The following is a 26,543-nucleotide window of genomic DNA, read 5'->3' as shown; positions in this document are numbered from 1 at the left end:
TGAGGGAAGCATTGGGTGAGGCAAGGGAGGTCTGCTGCGCCATGTAGGTCACCTTGTAAGTCAGTAAGACATTGTATCTCACTCAAAACAGTATGAAAAGAATACAACAATAAATCATACTACTATAATTGGCTAAAAAAAATGGAAAAGTTCAGCCTCACAGTAGGCAAAGAGACAATAAAAGTAAGGCGATAAGTTCCTATCTCAAGATATTGTGAAACTTTTTTTAAAATTTATTTTTCTTACATTGTTATTCATTTTTGTGCAATAAATCTCCTACCACCTCATCACCCATGAACCATCACTGTAGTTCCTTGTGCTCGCCCCTCCCATTTTGACCCCTTTCTCCCCATCCTTCCCTGTTGTATGCCTTAGATCTATAGTTTATCTGCAAGTTTTGTCTTGCTTTTTTTGACCCTTGTTCGGTTTCCTTATATTCCTCCTATGAGTGAAACGATCTGATATTTTTCTTTTTTCCTTCTGACTTATTACATGGAGCATAATCCCTTCTAGCACCATCCATGTTGCTGTGAATGGCATGAGTTTGTCTTTTTTAATTGCTGAATAGTATTCCATTTTGTATATATATATTTCTTCTTGATCCATTCATATGTTTTTGGGCACTTAGGTTGTTTACATATCTTAGCTATTGTGAATAGTGTTGCAATACTGCAAAATTTTAAGTCACAGGGTTGGTGAGGTTTTAGGAAAATGGACTCCCTTTGCACCATTAGTAGTTATAAGAAATTTAGAAAATAATCCTTTGTCAAAAGAGCCTTAAAAAATATATAGTAAGGCATTTCAAGTAATCCATCATAAGGAAATATTAAGGTGCTCATCATTTTCACTTTGTAGTTTCACTTATGATTGTGAAAAAAATAGAAATAATTTTAATTCCAAATCAGAGCAAACAAATTTAAGTGTGTAAGACAAAGGCATTTAAAAACAATGTATTCAGTAAATAATGACTCAGATGGGAAACTGTTAATAGTGAATTGAAAAATAAAAAAACATAGGTAAGTGATCAAAATTCTGTAAAACATTTATTTACAAACATGTTTTATATATGCACATAAAGGAGATCAGAAAGAAACACATCAGTGTTTTAATAGTATTTAAACTAGGTAGTGACATCATCTAGTTTATTTCTCTTTTATATTTGTGCCTAGTTCTAAGTCAAGTCTATGGATATAAGAATTGATCAAAACATAATACCTACTTTCAAGAGAGCTCACAAGAGGAAACAGTGTAGCAAGGCACAGATTTTAAAGTTTGATTTTGATTTGAGTTCTATCTTTTTTAGTAATTTGATTCTACAAAAACCAGTGGCGATTTTAAAGATTCAATATCTTTTCGATAAATTCAGTTTCAGCAAATACTGACCACTGTTCTATGTTAGGCCCTGGGGATACAGCTGACTTCAAGGAATTCTCACTTTAATGAAATAGCAGGCATTCAGTAAGTAATTATTGACATTAAAAAAATGACAAGTTGTGGGTGCTACAGAATGCACAAAAGGGGGGATTTAATCTAGACTAAGTCAGGAAAGCCTCCTTGAGGAAGTCATGCTGAATTTGAGATATGAAGTAGAAGTAGTCTAAACAAAATGATATAGGCATTCCTTCGTAAAGGAAGATAGTTCAACTGTATTGGCTGCATTGTAGAGCAAAAGGGAGGCATGTACAAAGATGAGAACTAGAGTGGTTGGTAAGGATTATGTTTTGGAGAAGTTTGTAAAACCTATACGAAGTCAGAACTTCCTAAGGACAGTAGGAAGCCAATGGAGAGTTGAGTGGCTTATCCAAGATCATATAGTTAATAAATGATGGAGCCTAAACTTGAACTCCAGAAAACATTCCAAAACTCATGCCAATCACAGCACATATACTAAAGAGACTGTCACCAAAATGTATTGATAAAATAATAGCTAATATTATATATTTTCTTTTTTTTTTTTTTAAAGATTTATTATTTATTTATTTGTTTGTTTATACATACAAGCACTGGGTACAGTCAGAAGTGCGGGAAGGTGAGAGAATTCACCAGAGCGGGGAGCAGAGCAGGCAGAAGGACCGAAGTACACTGCTGAGGGGAGCAGTGGGCGGCAGGAGAGGTCTGCGCGCCATGTGGGACCCTCCTTTGGTGGCCAGGGAGCAGCCGGGGATTGAACTGGTGCTGCAGAGGCTGCGGGCAGCTTCGCAACCCAGCGCTCAACCGCTGCGCCACCGGGGAGGCCCTATTATATATTTTCAAAGAAAAAGACAAGAAGCAAATATAAGGTGACATAAGAGGAGATAAAGAAGGGAAACTAATGAGAGATAATTTGAGATTTTTCCCCCCGCATATCTTGTCTTACCGTGAGTCTATATTTTGAGTTCTCAGGGTAAAGATAACACAGTTAAATATAAAACAGAGAAGTGAAAAATTGTAATTTAAAGATAAATGCTATAAACATCAACTGGTAGCATTTCAAAAATAATAAATACAACTTTAGACAGTGTTTTAAGCATTTCCACCTTTTTTATAAATAAACTTACCTATAAATACACAAATGAATGAGAGATAACTTTCGTCCACTATAAAACAAATACTTGTTTATTTGTTATGGTAAACATGTAAATACAGAAAATAAAATTCATTCTGAAGTAGATTTTTAGGTTTAATGATAAATAGAAATAAAGCCAAATTTCAAATAAAGGCACACACATAAAAGCCTTTGAACACAAATAGAATTAATCCTTACATGTGTGTTCCAATTTCTTTAACTTCATGGTGTATGACGTCATCAATACAACAATCAGGCTTCAGTTCAGCTACTGCAGCATTGGAGGCTGAAAGATTTAAACGTTGAGAACTTGTCTGAAGATCAGCCTTTAAAGAAAGAGGTAAAATACTCAAATGAGATTGGTTACTTACATAGTATGCATAGGAAGGACAGAAAGCACAGGGGAACAGGACAAGGTAGTAAGGATAATGGGCAAAACATTAATTCTCTGTACAAATATTTCTGCACACAGAATCATGGCAATAGTCCACACACACATCAAAAATAAATAAAGTCAGGCAGGAAGTAGGGGAATCCAAAATGATATGCAAAGAGTATATCAAATGAAGCTAACTGTGTTACAAAAGGACAAAACCATACAGGGGGAAGGGAAGAGGGAAAAAAAAACAACCTAAGTAAGTTTGGCAAACAAAAGCTAAAGGAAAAAAAGGTAGACAAATGTACTCTACATTTGTTTTGTCACAACGGTATGGATTAGCAATACTGAAACTTTTATGTGTCTTTTTAGGTTAGGGGACTAACCTAAAGAAACATATTTTGGATCAGAAGAGGCAACTTTCTCACCCCTGGAGAATGAAAGGTATAAATAAGAAAAGGGAAAAGATTACAATGAAATTTTTAGTGTTGGACTGGAATTTTAGGCATCAGCTTGATGAACATATAGTTTTTAAATATATATACAGATGGACATGATACACAGAAAATACAGATGTGTATGCATGTATCAGTCTAGAATACTAAAAGATAAATAATTATTCAAAACAATATTAGGTGTCAGAAACCAGCTGATTTGTAGAACTAAATGGCATTTAAAGTCATCAACTATGAAAGTATTACCTTTTTTTTAGTAGCACCCTCCTCCCACCCAGTCAACTATTTTATTCCCCTTTTTATTTCCCTTTGAACATTTATCACTCTGTATAAAATGGCATCCTCCATAAACTGTTATTTCTGTCACATTCAACTTTAACTTCCCTTGTAACATTTATCACAATCTACAATTACCTTATTTATGTTTTGTTTACCTGTTTCTTTCTGTCTCCCCTACCAGAAATGTAAGGTCTATGGAGGCAGGAACCTCTTGTCTTCTCTTGCTCACCACTATAACACGGTGCCTGACACATAGTGGGCAATTAATACATATTTGTTGAATACTGAATGAATGAAGTTATGATAAAACTTCAAGGTAAATGTCAAGAAAAATTCAGAGAAAATTCACATTATGTCATGGGGATTAGGGAGAGAAATTTACATAAGAACTAGGACTCTTAAATTTTTTTTTTAAATAATTAACATGTTTTCTGCACTTTAATATTCTAAATTCTAAGTACTCTGAAGTGGGAATATTTACTAGTGTTGTCTCTTTGCTGTCATAATCAGTTATAAAATCACAGTATATCACATTTATTCAGCATGTACTATGTATTAGGCCCTGTTCTAAACACATTTATTCGCCCTGTTCTAAACACATTTATTCAACACCCACACTTCTGATGTAGGTAGTTGTTCCTATTTTACAGACAATAAAACCAAGGCACAAAGAGTAACAAACACCCTAAGGTTATACAAATAATAAGCAGTGGAGATGAGATTCCATTCTTGAACACACACATTGGAAATTAAAGAAGAGGAGGAAAGATGTAAATAGTCAAACTCTGTAGACTTTCTGTCCAATATCTGCCTATAATATATATAACCCAAGTATGTATTATATATGGCTGAACACTTTTATCTCTCTTCTTTTTTCACTATCATAAATAATGGATGTCCTGAATATTTACTTTCTAATTACCTACTATGTGCCAGGACTTTGTCCCAGGAGCAGGTGATACATTAGTGAACAAAGCAGCCCAAAATTCCTGCACCTAGTCGGTTTAAATGTCTGGGGGAAACAGCAAATGAGGCTCATTTGGGGTTGAGGAACACAATTTAAATTTCAGGGTAGTCTTCAAGCTGAAAATTGGTTTTTGGATAAATAGGATTTAAATAGTGGAGAGGAAGGGGGAACGAGGGAATCATTTCAAATAAGTTAAACAGAGCTACAGCAAAATAACATAAATGTGAAAGCCCAAGATGTCTTTAGATATCTTGGCCATTAAGAAAGAAGTATGATAGAGCCTGGCTGGTCAGTGTAGTTATTAGAACATAAGAAAGAATTCATGTTTAGGAATACAGAAAAGTATCCAAAAACATCTAGATTAAGCTTTACAAAAACAGAGGCCTTGTCTGCTTCGTCTCCTCTTGTAACCTAGTACCTAGAATAGTGCCTTGCATATATACTTGTAGAGTGAATGAGTGAATGTCTCATTTACACCAAAGGCTCTCACAATATGGTTCCCAGAACAAAAGAATCAGCTGCACCTGGGAACATGTCAGAACTGTAAATTCTTGGGTAGTAGTCCAGATCACTTGAGTCACATTCTCTGAGCATAGGGCAGCAATCTGTTTTAATAAGCCATGCAGATGATTTTGATACCATCTTAAGTTTCAGAACAACTGGTATAGACCACAAGAACTATCTATTACTTTTTTATTTATAGAATATTAATTATATTTTTTATAGAATTTTTTTTTATGGCATGTTAACATTTTTTTGACACTGCTGAGAATCTTTTCAATTAAAAAACAAAAAGGGCCTCCCTGGTGGTGCAGCGGTTGAGCGCTGGCTTGCGAAGCTGCCCGCGGCCTCTGTAGTGCCGGTTCAATCCCCGGCTATTCCCCGGCCACCGGAGGAGGGTCCTACATGGCGCGCAGACCTCTCCTGCCGCCCGCTGCTCCCCTCAGCAGTGTACTTCGGTCCTTCTGTCTGCTCTGCTCCCCACTCTGGCTCTGGTGAATTCTCTCACCCTCCCGCGCTTCTGACTGTACCCAGTGCATGTATAAACAAAACAAACAAACAAATAAATAAAAACATACCTCTATTAAAAAAGTGGTTTTCAGCTAAGTATAGCAGATTATACAAGAATTTCTACTCTCAGAAACAACATTAAGAAGACAGGAAAAGAATGACAAAAAATATGGATCCACAATCTCTTTTCCATGATTCCAAAATTCAAAGAGCTGCAAAGAATTAAATTTTTGAGGGCAGAATTCTGAGTTACTGAAGTAACGGCAGTAGTGTAATGTGAGTTTCCCAAGTCAGTCTCAAAAAATAAAAAATTAAAAAATAAAATAAAATAAAACTATACAAAATCTTGTGTTAAAATAACTAGAGAGCAGCAAACATCCAAATTTCAAATTACCTCTAAGTAGGCAAGTATCAAATTTCTGCATGACTTATTTCTCATGCTCTTGCTATGAGTCTTTGAAAAGAATAAGAGAAGTTCAGGAAAAACTGAGCTAAAGAGAGAAAAGAAGCGTAGAGACAGGTATAAGAATGATCTTTACCAGTGCCAGACAACGTCTACCTTCAGTGTGGAAACACTGAAAATATGTATTACTGGAAGACGAGAGGACAGTCAACAAAGAAGGATCTTAACATTATTTTTGATTATGAAGAAGCCATCTTGAAAAGGTAATACTTCAAGCGGAGAAGGCATTAAATCTGGGAGCTGCAATTCAAAGAAAAATCGAGGAACACAGCATTTTCTTCCTTCTCCATAATTCCCAAAAGTCACCCATTAAAGAAACCACACTTTGCTCACAGTTATAAAAAGACATTCTTTACCTAAAAATATCAAAGTGCCCCAAACCACATTTCACAGACTGCAAAGTCACTAATAGTTTTCATCTATAAATATATACTAGGGCCTCCCCGGTGGCACAGCGGTTGAGCACTGGGTTGCAAAGCTGCCTGCAGCCTCTGCAGCACCGGTTCGATCCCCGCACGCCGGTGAGGTTCCCACATGGCGCGCAGACCTCTCCTGCCGCCCGCTGCTCCCCACAGCAGTGTACTTCCGTCCTTCTGCCTGCTCTGCTCCCCGTTCTGGCTCTGGTGAATTCTCTCACCCTCCCGTGCTTCTGACTGTACCCAGTGCTTGTATAAATAAAATAAAATAAATAAATCTTAATATATATATATATATATATATAAGTATATACTATTGTGAGTATAGCTGTGTGTCAAGAAAACTTATGGAGATGGAAATCTGAATTTCATATAATTTTTGCATCACAAAATAAACTTTTATTTTTTTTCAATCATTTGAAAATGTGAAAAACATTCTTAGCTTGAAGTCTTTATAAAATCAGGCAATAGACCAAATCTGGCCTGCAGTTTGTAGTTTGCCAACATGTCATCTAATGAGAGACAGAAACCCAGTTCATAATATGACAAACACATACTTGCACGCCAAAATTTGATATTACTTCTGGAAGTTGGATCATATATGAAATTTGGAATAGGTGTTTTCTGAAGTCCTTTTTAATTCTAAAAGTAGCTGATCATTTTCAAGTTCATTCTAATTGGACTTCCATTTGGCAATGCCCTAATGACAAACTCATTACTTGAACTGCCTGGAAAATAATTTCTCTTCCCCAGGTAATGAAGTTTTACTTTCTTTAAGACCTTTTTCTTTTTCTTTTTCCTGTGAATAAATTTCAGGTTGTTAAGTAGAGTTTACCATATTCTATCTCTTGATTTCTGAAGTACTGCAAGGATCTTCTGTTCATTTCCTACAACCCATCCTATACATTGGTTTCACATCAGTCTTCTAGCAGTGTGATACTGTTAGGGGGAAAGGATGTACAGAGCAAACTCCATACAGGCTTTGTGGATGTTCCCCCACTCCATCAAGACACTGGAAACTACAAATCCCATGATCCCCAAAGGGAAGTTGCAAGGACCTAAGGGCGGAGTTAAGCAGCCATTTTCTCTGTAAATAAAATCAGCCATGTTAGGGGGGTCTTGAGCACTTGGTTTGTGCTCTTGGCCATGGAGGTTTGGTCTCGACCAGTCATTTGGGATTCCAGGTTGGTGGAATGGGTAGGACGCATTTAAGAATTTATCTCCCTCTTTTCTCCCTGAGTTGTACATTTCCTCATTCCCCTTTCTTTGTAAATAAACCTTTTGTTAACCTTTTTTGTGTGCCTGCAGTGTAAGTCCCTTTTAAGCGTGCGGGTGAGGACCCATAGTTAGGCAACCTGTTTTAGAGCGGGGTTGCCCTGTAACAATATCTCTGCTCAAAAGTCTTCACTGTCTACTCTTTTAAAAACGAACCAACCAACCAACCAATTACCAACCATACAAAATCTAGCCTTGTTTTCAAGATGTCCCATTGTTTGCTATATACCATTTCTGTGCACTGCTATTAGAACACATTATGTATTCCTGTTTCTGTTCATGATTACAATGTCTTGCCTTTTTCTATAAATTCTAATAGTCTTTCAATATCTTCTGTGTTCCCTTTCTTCCAATGAGCATTTCTGATACAAACCCCATGATTTTTCTTAACTTTCAAATTTTATTATGCTAACCGCATGTATTCACAAAAACTTAAACTGTTAGCTGCCTGTAATGTGTATATTTTCTCACCTAAGTTATCATACACTGTGAATAAGGAAAAATGTTTCTGTGGTTCTCATAATTTCTTATGCTGTTAGGTATTCAATTAATGGTAGCTGTTAATGACAATTAAAAAGTCCAGTATCAAACAAGCATTTTAATAAAATTTCAAAAGACAATTATAAAATTTTAAAACTTAAAAAATATATATCCCAAACAAAAATGCTACTTACTTTTACCAGTATATCTTTTACCACTTGATTGCTGTCGTTATGAACGCTGATGTAACTGGAAAAAGTTTCTCCCAAAAATATATTCCTGTGAAACAAAATAAAATTTTAGGCATAAATCCATATAAGTTTCTTGACAAATAGTCCATTTGAGCATAACTCAGAACTTCAAATGGAGAAAAATTTACTAAAGGATAGAGATCAAAAGAAATAATGTTTTCACATTCCTTTGCTTACAAAGGCTATTCACTTATTACCTAGCGCAACTCAAAATACTGCCTTAGTCTATAGAACATTATATATACTTTAGCCCTCAACTTTGCACATAACTGTCAGTTTCACTGGAAACAGAACCAACTGAATCTTTGTATCTGAAGACGCTTGAAAAAGATAATTTTCCATGCTTGAAATAACTTATGCCCTGATTTTAGTGATTTTACTGATCTCATGGGTGATTTTATTAAGTCATCCTAATTTAAAAAAGACCAGTGGCTATTTTGTTTTATATTTTTATATGACTATATTTCCAAGTTTTTAAGACAATAGTCCATAAACATAATCAGTAAAGCTTTTTTAAAAAAATCAACATTTCTTTTGGTCTCAAATTATCTCAATAGCAAACAGAGTGGAGCTTCTACCTCATTAATAATCTAGAATAACAGAATAGCTAACAGCAAGAGAAGGGATAAAAAATTTAGAGTTCCTAATTAGATGACAAGTATGATAACTTATATTTTGCAGAGGGTGATAAAGGTTGAAAAGAAGTGTTTCTGAAAGACATTTAGATACATTTAACTAAAATAAAAAGAATACAGTACGATTATACAGTCCAGAAAGTTCTCAATGTTGCTATGTTCTTGGCAAGTGTGAGGTAATATGATGTATAAGGAAAGCAGGTCCTTGAATAACACTGTTTCAATATTCGCCAGGATTGATTTTTTTTCTTATCAACTTTATAACATTGAATGCCATTATTTGAGGACCTGCTATATATTATCTAAAGAAGAATGTTAAAATTCTCACCCTAGAATAGCTATTAACATTTCTGTCTTTAATTTTTTTTTAAACAATTTTTTTTAAAGATTTATTTGTACAAAAACAGGGGTACAGTCAGAGGCACAGAGGGTGAGAGAATTCACCAGAGACAGAGCGGGGAGCAGAACAGTCAGACAGATGGAATAATGCTGAGGGGAGCAGTGGGGGAGGCAGGAGAGGTTGGCTTTGTCATATGGGTTGCTCCCTGGCAGGCCGAGGATCGAACTGGCACTGCAGAGGCTAAGGACAGCTTCATAGCGCGGCGCTCAATTCACTGCGCCACTGGAGAGTCCCGTTTCATTTTTTTAATGAAAGAAAACCAGAATCGGGCCTCCCCAGTGGCGCAGCGGTTGATCGCTGGGTTGCGAAGCTGCCCGCAGCCTCTGCAGCGCCGGTTCGATCCCCGGCTGCTCCCCGGCCACTGGAGGAGGGTCCCACATGAAGCGCAGACCTTTCCTGCTGCCCGCTGCTCCCCTCAGCAGTGTACTTCGGTCCTTCTGCCTGTTCTGCTCCCCGCTCTGGCTCTGGTGAATTCTCTCACCCTCCCGCGCTTCTGACTGTACCCAGTGCTTGTATGAATAAATAAATAAAATAAAATAAATCTTAAAAAAAAAGAAAGAAAACCAGAATCACAGAATATAATTTGGGTAAAACTTTTTTTGCTTTTTACCACATAAATGTATCATGAGTATTTTCCCATTTCACAGTTGTTTTTTTGAAAACATAATTTGTAATGGCTTTACAGTTATTACTGCAGAGGTCAACATGCCTGTGAGGGTAATCATGGCTGTTGCAGTGGTGACAGTGACAGTTGGCCAGCTTCACCTGGGGCCTGTGCATGGTGAGCAGCTGAGAGTGGGGCTTCTATCACCATTCCCAGTGTACCTGACTCCGTGTTGGACCCAAGGGAAAGGCCAACAGCAAAGCTGTGTGGATTTGGGTAAGGGCGGGCAGTTGAGCTCAAGGCCAAATTGGCCTCTTGTATAACTTCTACTCTGACAAGGTCCAGCAGCTATGCAGGTCTGACCCAGCAGCTTCTGAGTCCCAACTGGAGAAACCAATGAGTGAGTTTCAGAAGTAGCTAGTGAGACGCTCAAGGCAAGTAACTTTACCAAATGTGTGGAATAGAATATAAGCAGAGGAATCACTAAGGATAGGGCTTGTGTCAGTTCAATCTTTAACAGTGAGATGGTGAAAGGGAAAGCTGCAGAAGAAATAAAACAGATTTGTGAGCAGCTTTATTTTGCAGCAATACAGTCTTCACAGTTGTTCCTAAAAAGAAGTTATATTTGGTCCAGAACCAGGGTCAGTCCAGTCCAACATTTCTGTATGCCCTAAGAAGGGAAGATTATGTGTTCTCTGCAAGAAAATGGACATGTACTGAGTACCACTTTACTGAATATTTGGAACCAAGGGGAAGCTGTTGTCAGTCAGTTGATTTTATGTGACTACTCTGAACTTGAGTAAAAAAACATAGTAAAAGCAGAAATGGATTCCACATTTCTGAATATTTCTGTGGCACAATGCAATGCTAAACAAGTTCAGCTCTTCCATGCCACTGGTCAGAAAGCAACCTACCGGTTAATGGAGACCTTTCACTTCAGACCAAAGGAGTTCAAATATGTTTGTCATTGCTGAATTAAAACAAAGTGGACTTGGAGCAGAACTGAAATGTACCCAGAACTAGAGTAAGACTTATAAATGGATGTGTTTGCTTACAGAATCTGCTCAGCCTTCGGATAGTCTAGAGTCTACCCACCCTCTTGAACTCTCAGGTGTCAGCTCAGCATGCACAAGGAGCAGTCTCCAGTGATTAATCATGGAGGTGAGCCCTGTCACTTGATATTCAGGAATGAAGGTATCCAAACATTCTAATGATTATCTCCCAGCAAACTTGAGGTTTCTTTTTTTAAGTATGTAAGGTCATAAACAGAGATAGCCATTCATGGTTAACTTGATTTCACACAGCGTAAGGGTGTGTTTGCATTCTAGCCATTTTGCTGACTAACTCCCAAGTGATTAGTTCCTCATCTTTATTAAAACTTGTGACAGGATAAGCACAATTTGTTGTTAGCAACAAGCTTTACATATTCTTCCTATCTACCACTTCGCTGGCCAAAGGCATAAGCCAATATTTTACTTAGACTCTAGAACAACCAGATATTACCATCAGGATTAAAACTTCCTCTAGATGCGAGCTAAAATTACCACTAGTATAGCTGGCTTGGAGTGGCAGGAGATTTTAGGTATAGTTAAACACACAAGTACAATGTTCTGCATATTTGTTTTTTTTTTTTTTTTAAGATTTATTTATTTATTTATTTATTTATTTATTTATTTATTTATACAAGCACTGGGTACAGTCAGAAGCGCGGGAGGGTGAGAGAATTCACCAGAGCCAGAGCGGGGAGCAGAGCAGGCAGAAGGACCGAAGTACACTGCTGAGGGGAGCAGCGGGCGGCAGGAGAGGTCTGCGCGCCATGTGGGACCCTCCTCCGGTGGCCGGGGAGCAGCCGGGGATCGAACCGGCGCCACAGAGGCTGCGGGCAGCTTCGCAACCCAGCACTCAACCGCTGCACCACCGGAGAGGCCCTGTTCTGCATATTTGTAAGCGTCTCATGTTTTACCAACTGTGCTAGTGGGCTCCCACTCCTATTATTTTTAAACAACAGTTATGGCACCTACTCCTCTCATTCTGCCTGTTGGAAGATGCATATCTGAAGAAGGTAAATCAATGCAGTGTCAATAAATCAACATTTCTGTAAGAGGACCAGTCTAGAGTTGCGTATTTTTGCTTTTTTTTTTTTTTAAGATTTTATTTATTTATGCATATAAGAACTAGGGTGTAGGCCAGAGGTGTGGAGAGAAGATTCACCAGGGTGGGGAGCAGAACAGGCAGATATACTGAAATACACTGCTGAGGGGAGCAGTGGGCAAGACAGGAGAGGTCTGCTGTGCCATGGGGGTTAGCTCCCTGGCCGGGATGGAACCTGTGCTGCAGGGCCCCACAATATAATTGCTAGCCTTCTTTACCATGTCATTTCTTTTCTTGATCTAACATGCTCCATTTTGTCTGCTGTTATATGACTCTCTGGTAATATGACACTGATTATGTTGAGTGTGTGTGTTTGATTTCTTTATTACAAAAGACTTTTTTATAGGTTGGCATATCCCCAAGCTCTCAAAATGGAATTGGACTTCCCAGTATTTTCTGAAATGTGTCTATTTTGTTGTACTTTGGAACCTGTGTGCAAAAAGACAGACATTGCTTGTTTAACAGCCTGGAAAAGCTGTTAGGCGTTGAGCTATTTCCTAATTCTGGATCTGCCTCTACTCCTGACGGTTCATTTTTTGGAGAAACTTCAGTGTGTACATTTTGAGTTCCAGGAATTTTTGAAATCAGGTGGAGTTGCTTTCATGGGTATCCAGTTGTATTTGGTTTTCCCTCCAGCTGGACACAGTTATTAGTCACGGTATGTTTTTTTAATACCTACACCGGAGAATGAAAAAATGGGAAAAGAAATAAAAATTGGCTGTTCATTTAATGGCTTCTTCCAGCTTTGCTCTAAACCCCCACTTGCCAAGGAAGGCTATATCCATTTACAATTATTCTGGACATGATTTAAGTACCATCTGTCTTTTCTTTATATTTACCTAGTGAGATGTAGCCAACAATGAAAAGAAAATTGTGGCATTTAATCAACTTAATTCACTTATGGAGATAATAACTACCTCACAGGGTTACTGAGAGAATTAAATTACTATATGTAGAATAGTAAAGCTTTTTACCCTTTTCCTCTTCTCTACTTACACTGTCTCTTGCTAAACCCCAACATAAAATAGCATCTCAGATATGCAGATCATTCTTTATTCCAGGTTAAGAAGCAAATTCTTTCTCACAGGTTCTCAAACTTTAAGTTCGGTATAAATACTTAGCGAACTTTAAAATGCAGATTGCCAGGTTCCAGACACACACCCCTCCCACCCCAACTTGCTGAATCAATCTTTGCAGAAGACAATGGGAATCCGCATTTAATATTTATTCCAGGTGACTGAGGAAGGTAATTAGCCAACCACACTGAACACCACTGCCTTACCTATTCTTTTTTTTTTTTTTTAAAAGAATTTTTTTTTTTAAAGATTTATTTTTATTTATTTATAAAAGTACTGGGTACAGTCAGAAGCGCGGGAGGGTGAAAGAATTCACCAGAGCCAGAGTGGGGAGCAGAGCAGACAAAAGGATGAAAGCACACTGCTGAGGGGAGCAGCAGGTGGCAGGAGAGGTCGGTGCGCCATGTGGGACGCCCCCCTCTGGTGGCAGGGAAGCAGCCGGGGATCGAACCGGTGCTGCAGAGGCTGCGGGCAGCTTCGCAACCCAGTGCTCAACTGCTGCGCCACTGGGGAGGCCCAAGCCTTACCTATTCTTAACAAAAAATGCTCTTTCATTTTATATTTTATTTACTTATGTGTTATTCCCCCCCACCATACTATGAGCTTCTTATGGGCCAGGGTTTATCTTCATTCTTAGTGTCAAGGACATGACTTGGAAAATAGAAGATATTCAGTTGTTTGTTAAATAAATAAAGGGCATATATGGGCTTTAGTTAAAACAGTTTTAAAACGTACCTTTTGCATCTTATGGGAATATATCATTCTTACCCAAAATTTTGTGGTAAAGTCAACATTTCTCCCAACATTAAAATTTCAGCACCATTTACAGTTGAAGGATCATCTCTCATGAGCTGATTAAAGAGATCTCCTGTAGCAAGAGAAAAATACAAAATTCTAATAAATACCTTGCAAGTAAAATAAAAAAATAGTTGAGAGATATTTTAAAAAGGCCTTTTGACAAAAATTACATTTCAAAAATCTATTTTTTAGTCTTATATACAAATGCATGATAATTCCATCACAAGAGAAAGAACACTTCACAAATAAAGGAGCATGAACTACACATTAGAGAAAGCCCCAATAGCTTTAAATAAAGGGAATGTTAGGACATAGATTGATGGACTGTTTGAGGATAAATGGAATTGTAATAGTATTATGATCATGAATGTCAAAATTTTACTTTTAATAAAGATACAAAAGATAATATAATAGCCAATATTATCTGGAATGATAGATTATGAATAAGATCTGTTTCTCAGTTGGCCACCACTCACATTACAAAAACAGGCAATAAAGAATGCATAAAGTTGGGAAGGCTAGGCCTATTCTAAGATATAACAGGCAGTCCATGTTTCAGCATTTCCCAGTTGCAAGTAGAATAAAGTATGTGCCATACCAGGTAAATCTTTCTCCTCACATGTTACTGGAATATTGGTGAATAAAGTAGGCTTAGTCAAACGCATCACTGTAAATTGAAAAAAAAAAATACTGCTTTGAGTTAATATTCTTAAGTATATATTGTCAATTTTATGTTAAAATAAAATACAGTCTGCACATTTTCTAAATTAAATATATTAACTACTTCCTAACATTGTTACACATCAATAATATAAACATTAATATACAGAGATTTATATAAGACAAAAAATTTGCTTCATTCATAGTCTAAAGAATTGTAAAAATTAAATGCGTATGTAGAAATAGAAAAAGTGGAAAATAAAGGGATTTTTACAGCTTAAAGTATATTTAAGGAAACCAGGGCTTTAAAGAAAAAAATGTTTAGACATACTATTTTGAAGATAAAACAGAAAATTTTTGCCAAAAGAATAGTGTAAAGAATGCTGGTGGGTTTAATTTCTTGGATATAATTATTGGCCACTAGAACTTCAGTAAGTGATCCTTTGAGTAATACTAGTTCTGTGTAGAAATTATGAATATACCAACATACACATTAAAACTAAGATTTGTTTTGGGAAGAGGCTAAATCCAAGTATTAACATACTTAATTCTCATGACTACTCTGTAAGGTCTGACTACATGTTAGTATTATCATCATCTCCATTTTATAGGTAAAGACTATGCCTGGAAAAGGTAATTTGCATACAAAAGATTATATAGCAGATAAATGGCAGAATCCAGATTTGAACTAGCTTTCACTCTTTCCAAAAATTTCTCTAGACCAGTTACTACTGACAGCCCTGGGTCAAAAACCTGGAATATCATGCCTTATCAGAAACAGCTCATGAAAATTTAATATAGGATTGTATCTCACAGCATAAACCAGTTTTGATCAATTACCTAAGGATGTGGGGGTGAAGTGATTAGGGAGTTGTTTATAACCTGCTCTTATTTTTTAACTAGAAAAACAAATTAAGTATAATCAGAAGGGAACAAAAAGATGTTCTAAAACCATTTATATATGGTTACATGTCAAACTTAATTAAACAAAGCTTTCAAAAATTATTTTTCATATATTTTTTAAGATTTTTAAAATTTTATTTATACAAGAACCAGGGTACAGATAAGATGCTTAGGAGGGCTGGCCTGCAGTCCAAGCCCAGAGGGGAGCAGGAACCCACCGCCGGGGCAGACCAGGCGCACAGGGGAGTGTGTCCCCACATCGGCATTTTAGAACAGGGACCTTTCTCCAGTAAAGACTGCTTGAAACTGACAGATGACTCCTGGAGGAACCAGAGGGGAACAGAGAAGCCCACCCAAGATGCCGGCCAGTCCCAACAACACAGTGTCCCAACGCATACGGCAAATTAGAAAACAGACAGTAGGGAGGAGAAGAACCACACGCAACCTAGCAACTCTCCAGAGAAAAAGCACACCACAAAAAGAAAACCAGCCCCCAGATTGCAACGACAATAACTTGGAAGAATTTCTGAGCCTTCCAGAAAGAGAATTTAAAATTGCCATGATTAAAAAACTGACAGAAGTCATAAAGGAAAACAATGATAAGGGAAAAATAATCAACGATCAGAAGAATGCAATTGAGTCCCTAGAGAGGGAAAACAATGGTCAGAAGAAAGAAATTGAGTCCCTAAAGAGGGAAGTAAAAGAAATGCAGGAGATCAAAGAATTAATGGAAGAACTAAAGAATTCTGGGAAAAGCAATGAAAGCAGAATAGATGAAATGGAAGAACGAATAAGTAATCTTGAAGACACAGAAATAAAAAGAACCAAAACAGAAAAGGAAAGAGAAGTACAAAGGAAAAAGAACGAAGAAAGACTTCGGGAACTATCTGACTCCATGAGGAAAGGAAATATAAGAGTTATAGGAATACCAGAAGGAGAGGAGAGAGATGTAGGAACAGAGAAAATATTCAAAGAGATAATTGAAGAGAACTTCCCAAATGTGAAGAAGGAGCTGAAAATTGATATACAAGAAGCAAGAAGAACACCAAACTTCCACGACGAAAGGAAAAATACAGCAAGACACATAATAGTAAAGCTCCCAAGAATCCAGGACAAGGAAAAAATAATGAAGCTGGCAAGAGGGAAGAAACAGATAACATTCAAAGGAAAACCAATCAGGCTGACATCAGACTTCTCCGAAGAAACACTACGGGCAAGGAGAGAGTGGAGGGACATAGTCAACAGACTCCAAGAAAACAGATGCCAACCAAGAATACTCTATCCCGCAAAGCTCTCCTTCCTCTTTGAAGAAAGAATATGGACCTTCCCAGACAAACAGAAACTCCGGAATTTCACCGCAACTAAACCCCCACTCCAAAAAATACTACAAGGAGTCCTAAAGCCAGAACCTCAGAGGGACGAATAACAATGAAAGAAGGCCAAAAAAAAAAAAAAGTTATTAAAAGAATAAATAAATAAAATCAAAGGAAAGACAAACACAATGGCAAATACAGATGTTAACATATCAATATTAACTCTAAATGTAAATGGACTAAACTCTGCAATAAAAAGACACAGAGTTGCAGCCTGGATTAAGAAACAAAACCCAACCTTTTGCTGTCTCCAGGAAACACATTTAGCTACAAAAGATAAAAATAGCCTCAAAGTTAAAGGATGGAAAACAATCCTACAAGCAAATGGACCAAAAAAGAAAGCAGGAACAGCTATACTTATATCAGATAAAACAGATTTCAAACTCAAAAAGATAAAAAGAGACCCCAATGGTCACTACATTATGATCAAGGGGACAATACTTCAAGAAGAAATAACACTCATTAACATATACTCACCAAACGAAGGAGCACCAAAATATATCAGACAACTGTTGTCCTCTCTGAAAACAGACATCAGAGAAAACACATACGTAGTGGGAGACTTCAACACACCACTATCAACAATGGATAGATCAACAAGACAAAAAATAAGTAAAGAAACCAAAGCTCTAAATAAGGACCTAGAGCAATTGGGCTTAACAGACATCTATAGAACACTAAACCCCCGAAAAACGGAGTACACATTTTTCTCAAGCGCACACGGATCATTCTCCAGGATCGATCACATACTGGGGCACAAGACAAACATCAACAGATACACCAAGATTGAAATCATATCAACCATCTTTTCTGACCATGAAGGCATCAAACTAGAAATAAACCATAAAAAGAAGGCAAGGAACTTTCCTACCTCATGGAGATTAAAAACCACACTACTGGAAGACCATTGGACTAATGAGATCAAAGAAGAAATTAAAAAATTTTTTGAATTGAACGACAAGGAGGACACCAATATCCTAAATGTATGGGATGCAGCAAAAGCAGTAATAAGAGGAAAATATATAGCAATAGAAGCTCACATCAAGAAACAAGAAAGAACGCAAAGAAACAACCTAATCTCGAAGCTCAAAGATCTAGAAAAAGAACAACAAAAAAACCCCAAAACCAGTAGAAGAAAAGAAATAATAAAAACCAAAGCAGAAATAAATGAAATTGAAACTAAAAAAACAATCCAAAAGATCAATGAAACCAAGAGCTGGTTCTTTGAAAAAATCAATAAAATAGCCAAACCGCTAGCCAGGCTCACAAAGGAAAAAAGGGAGAAAGCACAAATAAACAGGATCATCAATGAAAGAGGAGAAATCACAACGGACACAGCAGAAATCAAAAGAATAATCAGTAACTACTATGAACAGTTATATGGAAACAAGTTTAACAATCTAGAGGAGATGGACAAATTCCTACAACTCTATAATCACCCAAAGCTAGATAAAGAAGAAATAGAACACCTAAACAGACCAATTACAAGCAGCGAAATTGAAATGGTAATCAAAAACCTCCCCAAAAACAAAAGCCCAGGACCTGATGGATTTACAAATGAATTCTACCAAACATTCAGAGACGAATTAGTGCCTATCCTTCACAAACTCTTCCAAAAAATTGAGAAGGAAGGGACAATACCAAACACGTTCTATGAAGCCAACATTACACTAATACCAAAACCAAACAAGGACAACACAAAAAAGGAAAACTACAGGCCAATCTCCCTAATGAACACTGATGCAAAAATCCTCAATAAAATTTTAGCTATCAGAATCCAACAATGTATCCATAAGATAATTCACCACGACCAAGTAGGATTCATTCCAGGGGCACAAGGATGGTTTAACATCCGAAAATCAATCAACGTTATCCAACACATCAACAAAAAGAAATATAAAAACCATATGATAATATCAATAGATGCTGAGAAAGCTTTCGACAAAGTGCAACACCCATTCATGATAAAAGCCCTTGAAATTCTTGGGATACAAGGAAGATACCTCAACATCATAAAGGCCATGTATGACAAGCCAACAGTCAGTATCATTCTCAATGGTGAAAAGCTGAAAGCAATTCCATTAAGATCTGGAACAAGACAAGGATGTCCACTCTCACCACTGCTTTTCAATATAATACTGGAAGTCCTAGCCAGGGCAATAAGACAAGAGAAAGACATCCACGGAATCCAAATAGGAAAAGAAGAAGTCAAACTATCACTATTTGCAGACGATATGATATTATACATAGAGAACCCCAAAAACTCCACAGAAAAGCTAATTCAACTCATCAATCAGTTCAGTAAAGTGGCAGGATACAAAATCAACACGCAAAAGTCAGTAGCCTTCCTATACACAAACAATAAATCTGAAGAAGAAGAAATCAAAAAAAACCATCCCTTTTGTTATTGAAACAAAAAAAATCAAATATTTGGGAATATATCTAACAAAAGAGGTAAAGGACCTAAACAAAGAAAACTATAAAACACTGTTAAAAGAAATAGAAGAAGACACAAAGAAATGGAGAGACATCCCCTGCTCATGGATTGGAAGAATAAACATTATTAAAATGGCCATCCTTCCAAAAGCAATATACAGATTCAATGCTATTCCAATCAAAATTTCAATGTCATTCTTCAAAGAAATAGAACAATTATTGATGAAATTCATATAGAATCACAAAAAACCCCGAATAGCCAAAGCTCTCCTGAAAAAAAAAGAAGGGAATGGAGGCATCACACGCCCAGACTTCAAACTATACTACAAAGCCATAATCATCAAAACTGCATGGTATTGGAACAAGAACAGACATACAGACCAATGGAATCGAATAGAAAATCCAGAAATAAACCCACAGATTTATGGTCAACTAATCTTTGACAAAGGAGGAAAGAATATGCATTGGAGCAAAGAAAGTTTGTTCAATAAATGGTGCTGGGAAAACTGGGTCGCTACATGCAAAAGAATGAAGCTTGACCACTACGTCACACCATACACAAAAATCAACTCAAAATGGATTAAAGAACTAGACATAAGACCTGAAACCATAAAATATATAGAAGGAAATATAGGCGAAACACTACGTGATTTGCACATCAAAGACATCTTTACAGACACATCACCCAAAGCAGTGATAGTGAAGGCAAAGATAAACAGCTGGGACTACATCAAATTAAAGAGCTTTTGCACAGCAAAAGAGACAATAACAAAAACAAAGAGAAACCCCACCAACTGGGAGAACATTTTTGCACCCAACACTAATGATAAAGGACTGATCACAAAAATCTGCAAAGAGCTGATGAGACTCAACAACAACAAAGAAAATAATCCAGTCAAAAAATGGACAGAAGAGCTAAAAAGAAACTTCTCTGAAGAGGAAATGCAAATGGCCAACAGACATATGAAAAAATGTTCAACATCACTTGCCATCAGGGAAATGCAAATCAAAACTACCATGAGATACCATCTTACACCAGTGAGAATGGCACATATTAAAAAAACTAGCAACAACAAATGTTGGCGAGGGTGTGGAGAAAAAGGAACTCTTCTGCACTGTTGGTGGGAGTGCAAACTGGTCCAACCACTGTGGAAAGCTGTGTGGAGATTTCTGGACCTACTAAACATAGAGCTTCCATATGATCCAGCAATTCCACTCCTAGGTATTTACCCAAAGGACACAGAAACATCAATTCCAAACAACACCTGCACCCCTATGTTTATAGCAGCACTGTTTACAATAGCTAAGCTTTGGAAACAACCCAAATGCCCAAAAATAGATGACTGGATCAAGAAGATGTGGTACATATATACCATGGAATATTACTCAGCATTCAAAAAAGATAAACACATGCAATTTGCAGCAACATGGATGGCGCTGGAAGGGATCATGCTCAGCGAAATAAGCCAAAAAGAAAAAGAAAAATACCGGATGGTCTCACTCATAGCAGGAATCTAGAAAACTTAAATAAGGGACCAGGAAAATGAATAACTATAAGAAAGTGAAAATCAAAATCAACAAAAAACTATGAACCAGAGACACTTTTAGGGGGGCGGGGGCGGGAGGGGAGGGATTGGGGTCAGAATGGGGGGGCTGCAATTGTATGGGGAATATAACAATAAAATTTATAAAAAAAAAAAAAAATTAAGTACTGTTTTGAGTAACTAAAAAAAATATATATATATATAATTATTTTTCATGGAAATAACTTTGTTTACAGGTCTTGTGTTTACTACTACTTTGAAATAAATTAATCAGTGAAAAAAAAAAAAAAGATGCTTAGGAGGGTGAGGGGATTCACCAGAGACAGAGCGGGGAACAGAAAAGGCAGACTGACTGAAATACACTGCAGAAGGGAGCAGTGGGTGCGACAGGAGAGGTCTGCTGAGCCATGTGGGTATCTCTGTGGCTGGCGGGGATCGAACCCGCACTGCAGACTGAGAACAGCTTCAAAGCGCTGCACTGAACAGCCTGCGCCACCAGGGAGGCCCTATTTTTCGTATTTTCAAAGGATTAAAGCAGCTAAAAGTAGTAGACAGTGAGAAATATTATCATTATGTGGAATCAAAGAAAATAACCACAAAGCACAACTTATATTGCAAATTTTAGCTACAAACTGAGAAAGTTGTTTGGAACATACAACTACCTAACTCCTAGGACAAGTCAAGGTATCCACATACACACTTAAAGCTCAGTATTTTCTGTCTTATAATAAGTTAATGGACTTAGAAAACTAAACATTTTACCAAATACCCTCACAGATTTATCTTCCTTTATAATCTTCCCTCTACCTCCTCCCCCTACCCCATGTATTTCAGTAAATTTTGGGTTTTAACATTAAAATGCAGTAATATTGCTAAGCTCAAGTATTATCAAGTGGTAGAGAATCATTAGTCCTAAGCCTCTAAATATTCTAAAAAGGCTTCAGAGAAGTAGCAGTGGATTCTAAATTCTTAGGCCTTGTATTTTTCTTAAGTATCATCTAGGTAAATGAGAAATCTCTTTTAAGACCATGGGGTTATTTGTGGTAAAACTTACTTTAATTTCACAATTCTGAGTAACCTTTTCATTGTTTCTCAGAGGTAGAAAGTAGCTCACAAAAATCAGAAAAATTTAAAGCTAGCACATATGAAGACAAGCTCCAATTTTAAAATGTGATTCCTGGATCTGAAAATTGTCATTAAAATTGCATGACTTGACTACCTTTTATTTTCAACTCTAGGTATAATCATTTCAAAATAATAAAACTGTCAAAAAACAGTGTTCTCTATAAGTGACCATGTATTATGATTACCTAACTTTTAACACTTGATTAGCAATCTTAAGGTAAATAGGACCTACAACAAAAACCAAATTCACCATTTATGATTGCCTAACAATATATCAACCAACTCTTATTTGAAAGCTATAGGCAATACTGAATGACTTCTTGAAATTTATCCAGCAGTCCTGGAGTAAAAAGATTTATGAACAAAAGAAGGAATTACTGATGAAGCTAACTTAGAAACTCTCTCTACCCTCAGTGATTTTTCATTCAAAGACTTTTTTGGAAGCATTCATGCATATCATGATTATATCTAGACAGAAGTTTCATTTGAGAAAATAAAAAGGTACTCGAAGTCAAAACAAAACAATGTTTGACTAGATTAAAACTTAGTTGGAAAAGATAATCTCTTGAGTTTTAAATTAATAGATTTCTTCATATTTTAAGCAACTTCAGCCAGATCAGGCTGTAAATTCCTCTATAGGGCACATTCACCATGTTATTGAGCCATTACCATGCCAGGCACTGTGCCAGAAGACATACATGTCTCTGCCTTCCTAATAAGTACAGTGTTACTGGTTTTTCTTAAGCAACTGTTTGACTACTTAAATAGTTAACTTCACGTAATCTCCATGACAGACAAGCTCCATATTTGACACCTTCCCTAATATATTCTAGCACCTAGTTCATGGTAGACATTTATATCTGTTAAATAAATATCTACACGCTTTTACAAAACTTTTATTCTATAATCACTTGGGAATTTTTATGAGGTGCTTATAAACCTAATTTACAATATTTTGCTTATGGGAAACCCACAATGACTCCAAGAACCAGCCAACTAGTAATCAGCATTAATCGTCATTAAGAGTGAATTATGTGTATTATAATAAAGAAGAGTAACTTGACCTCTTATCCAGATTTGACACAACCCTGTTACTAAAAAAGGTTACAGTATGAAATAGACAGTATGGCTTTAGGCAAACTGTATTTTTGGTACCCTTGTTTAAAATCAACCCATTAATTATCTATTAAATAACTTTGGAAACATCAGGAAGATCTGGGTGGTTCTCCCAATGTTAACTACAATCACACCATTTGAATGGCATTTCCAAAAGAGTTAGTTTTAGTTTTATTATTTAAAATCATTACTCTTCAGGTGAATAGTGAAAAAATACAGTAACATTAGATTATGGGAACTGACCCAAACCCAAATTATTCACTGTAATTCATATTATGATACAATTATTTTTTTCACAAACTTAAGAACAGGTTAGGTTAGTGGAGGATAAAATACAAAAATTAAATCAATAAAAAATTAAAAACTTGCTAAAAATATATTCATCTATTTCAGTTCATTCAGAATATTCCCTTTGACAATCAGTGGAACTCATCACATACTAAAAATAACACCATATTTATGCACAAATAAATTCATTTTCCCAGTAAGAGCTAATCTTTCTTTAAGAAGATTCCCCACATATTCACAATACATAACATCACAGAACACCCATATTTGGCCTACATGTCTCTGGATTGTAGCATTACAAGATGGAAGTTCATTGTGCTTGATAATTCGACTGAGTTTTGTCCAAATGTCTTCCAGAGTTAGGTTACATACAGTATGTTCTATTGTCCATCTTGCTCTATGAAATGAGTGCAAATTTAGTGTTGTTAAAGTGTCTTGCAGTTTCTTAGATAAAGGAAATATATTTTCAGTACTATTACTTCTAGAAAGTGAAACACTCCAAGATCTCATTTGGTGCTGTTTTCCTTTATCTAGATTTCCCAAATCAGTCTGTTCATTCAGAGAGTGTGATCGGGTTAAGTGCTTCTTCTCTTTCAAATTAGGTTGGAATTCCAATAGATTTACAGTGCAATCATAACTATGTGATTTTACACCATGTTCTGAAATTGCTAAGTACTGTTTCACATCTTCAGCTGCTTCTTCAGAAATCACAGGTGGTGATCTTTTAGGTTTGAGTGGAAGTTTGGACCCATCATGTGGAAACCAAGGAATAAATCTTGATAGTGCACGTGTAGGAAAGTCTTGAATTACTTTCTTTGCAATTTTGGGCAGTTGTGTAGGATCACTCTCATTTGGCCGATAATGTAATATTACTTCTGTAGTCATTCTGCAGTAATCCAGTTACTTTAGTGAAGAGAAAAATTTTTAGCTGCACTCCTCAGAGCTAGAATGTAATTTATAATTACAAGACTCTCTTTCCAAATCAGAGGGAAACAGGACCTAAAGTAGAAGTATTGCAAAAAGTAAGACATGGTAGGGATGGCCTACATACAAACAGGAAGAAAAGGAAAAACAACCCAATCCCAGTATGATATTACCAAAGAGTTGCTGGTAAATGTGAATGTAATCCATAAAACTGGCAGTCCTTCTTTCACCAAAATAAGGGATCGGGACTATAAGACCACTTCCAGCCCAAAAATGTTAGCAGTTAACATATTCATCAACAAAGAGGATTTGAAAGCACTGATATTATATATTGAAATGATTTTGATTACTGCAGAAATAAAAAGTTAGTGACTCTTAAAATACTAGATTCATGTTAATAAACTAAAATCTAACAAATTTGTGAGACATCTGAATAGAAGACAATGAAAATCACTATAATTTTTAATGTTTTTGGAAGAAAATGGATATTACACTTTAAATTACATGACCTCTATTTGACAAATATATAGGCAGAATGAATGATTTAATTAATTCTTAGTAGTAAACAGTAAAAAAATGAACATGTTTTCTTATTTAATTCATTCTTAGTAGTAAACAGTAAAAAACATGAACATGTTTTCTTAGTATTTTTTTTTTTTTTTTTTTGTGGAACCCTCGCCGGTGGCCGGGGAACGAACCAACCGTACTGCAGAGGCTGTGGGCAGCCTCTCAGCCCAGAGCTCAACCGCTGCGCCACCAGGGGAGGCCCGTGTTTTCTTAGTATTTTTAACCAAGCTAGGAAATGCTTTTGTGATAAAGTCTCCGCTGTATAATTGGGCCAGTTAAGATGTATGAAGACCTCAATACTACGGCCTCCAAATTTCACTTAGGAGGAGGAACAAGAAGTCTAGACCTTTTTAAAACATTCTCTTAGAATTAGAGAAGTCCTCTAGTTGCTCTAAATTAAGTCATTGATAATAAGATCCAGTATGTAGTGTGTAGGCTCAAGAATTGAGATTTCTAGGAACTGCAAAATTATACTTCCTAATCAGGCCTACAGGTGCAAGGACCATAATGTAGCTTCTTTGATATCCCAGCTACTGTGGTAAAAAATAAATGGCTGAATTCTTCTCCTAAAAGCGATCAAATATTCCTTGACAACAGTTTTCCCACTACTAGGACAACTATGAAATCATAACATTCATTTGACGAATGACTATAAAGACATTTATGTCCACTATATTTGACAACTCTTCATAAATGACTGTGGTTTTTAAAATCTATAATTTTTAATGTGGATCTAAATACAAGATAGCATATTCTTTCAAGAATTAATAATGCTTTTATTATTTTCTTCTCTCTTCTTTACATTTTCACATCGTAATGGCATTGCGTATTCTTTGTTGTACTCCAGGGACAGTGAAGTTCTGATGGTGCCATAATATTGTATGTTTTTAAGAAAATAAACTAAAATGGCCATGTAAGTTAATGTATTTGTCATCCAACATCATAAAAATTAAAACTTGTGAAAATTCTTGATTAACTAGAACAACAGGGGAAGAACAGGACCAGACAGCCTTAACAAAGTTGAAATTCTCAGTGAATTTCAAAGCACTTGTCCTTTTAAGGTGCTAAAAATATTCTTTCCAGGTATCTTCTATCTTGGAAAATAAAGAAAAATAGAAAATTAAACATTTCCAATGGTAGGTGGCCTCCACATCACTGGGATTTAAATATATCTAATGCCATTTAATTTGTATAAAATTAAAACTAGAAGCTAATTGAAATGCTTTAAATTCTCAGCAAACAGAACGGTTCCAAAATCCTATCAAAGAAGTCACTAACAATGATCTCAAAGCAATGTGTAGTACTGGAAAGATGGAAGGCGGTTTTGAGTTAGAATACTGCCTCAGTCACCTAGGAGCTTTGAGATCGTGGAAACATCTACCTTCTGAGAGCTAACTGATGTGAGGCTGTGAAATAGATAAAGAA

At 36.4% G+C, this 26,543-nt stretch overlaps 1 protein-coding gene and 1 pseudogene across 8 annotated transcripts in view; one reads left to right on the top strand and one right to left on the bottom strand.

Moving 5' to 3' along the window:
* TRAPPC13 (trafficking protein particle complex subunit 13) overlaps positions 1–26,543 on the bottom strand; it is a 42,215-nt gene that overhangs the window by 13,629 nt on the left and 2,043 nt on the right. For 4 of the 8 annotated variants that reach the window (XM_037530580.2, XM_037530581.2, XM_037530582.2 and 1 more), the window contains exons 2-6: positions 14,781–14,849; positions 14,153–14,252; positions 8,462–8,546; positions 3,811–3,900; positions 2,744–2,871 (exon numbers count right to left, since the gene is read on the bottom strand). In XM_037530580.2, the coding sequence (XP_037386477.1) occupies positions 2,744–2,871; positions 3,811–3,900; positions 8,462–8,546; positions 14,153–14,252; positions 14,781–14,849 (472 nt within the window). The remainder of the gene's footprint in view (positions 1–2,743; positions 2,872–3,810; positions 3,901–8,461; positions 8,547–14,152; positions 14,253–14,780; positions 14,850–26,543) is intronic. The other 4 variants (XM_037530584.2, XM_037530585.2, XM_037530586.2 and 1 more) reach the window with 1 other exon arrangement.
* On the top strand, positions 10,277–11,306 carry LOC119261255 (ATP synthase mitochondrial F1 complex assembly factor 1-like; annotated as a pseudogene).

Source organism: Talpa occidentalis, unplaced genomic scaffold (assembly GCF_014898055.3).
Source record: "Talpa occidentalis isolate TD23 unplaced genomic scaffold, MPIMG_talOcc4v2.1 talOcc4.6, whole genome shotgun sequence".
Classification (NCBI taxonomy): domain Eukaryota; kingdom Metazoa; phylum Chordata; class Mammalia; order Eulipotyphla; family Talpidae; genus Talpa; species Talpa occidentalis.
This window is presented reverse-complemented; position numbering and strand designations above follow the sequence as displayed.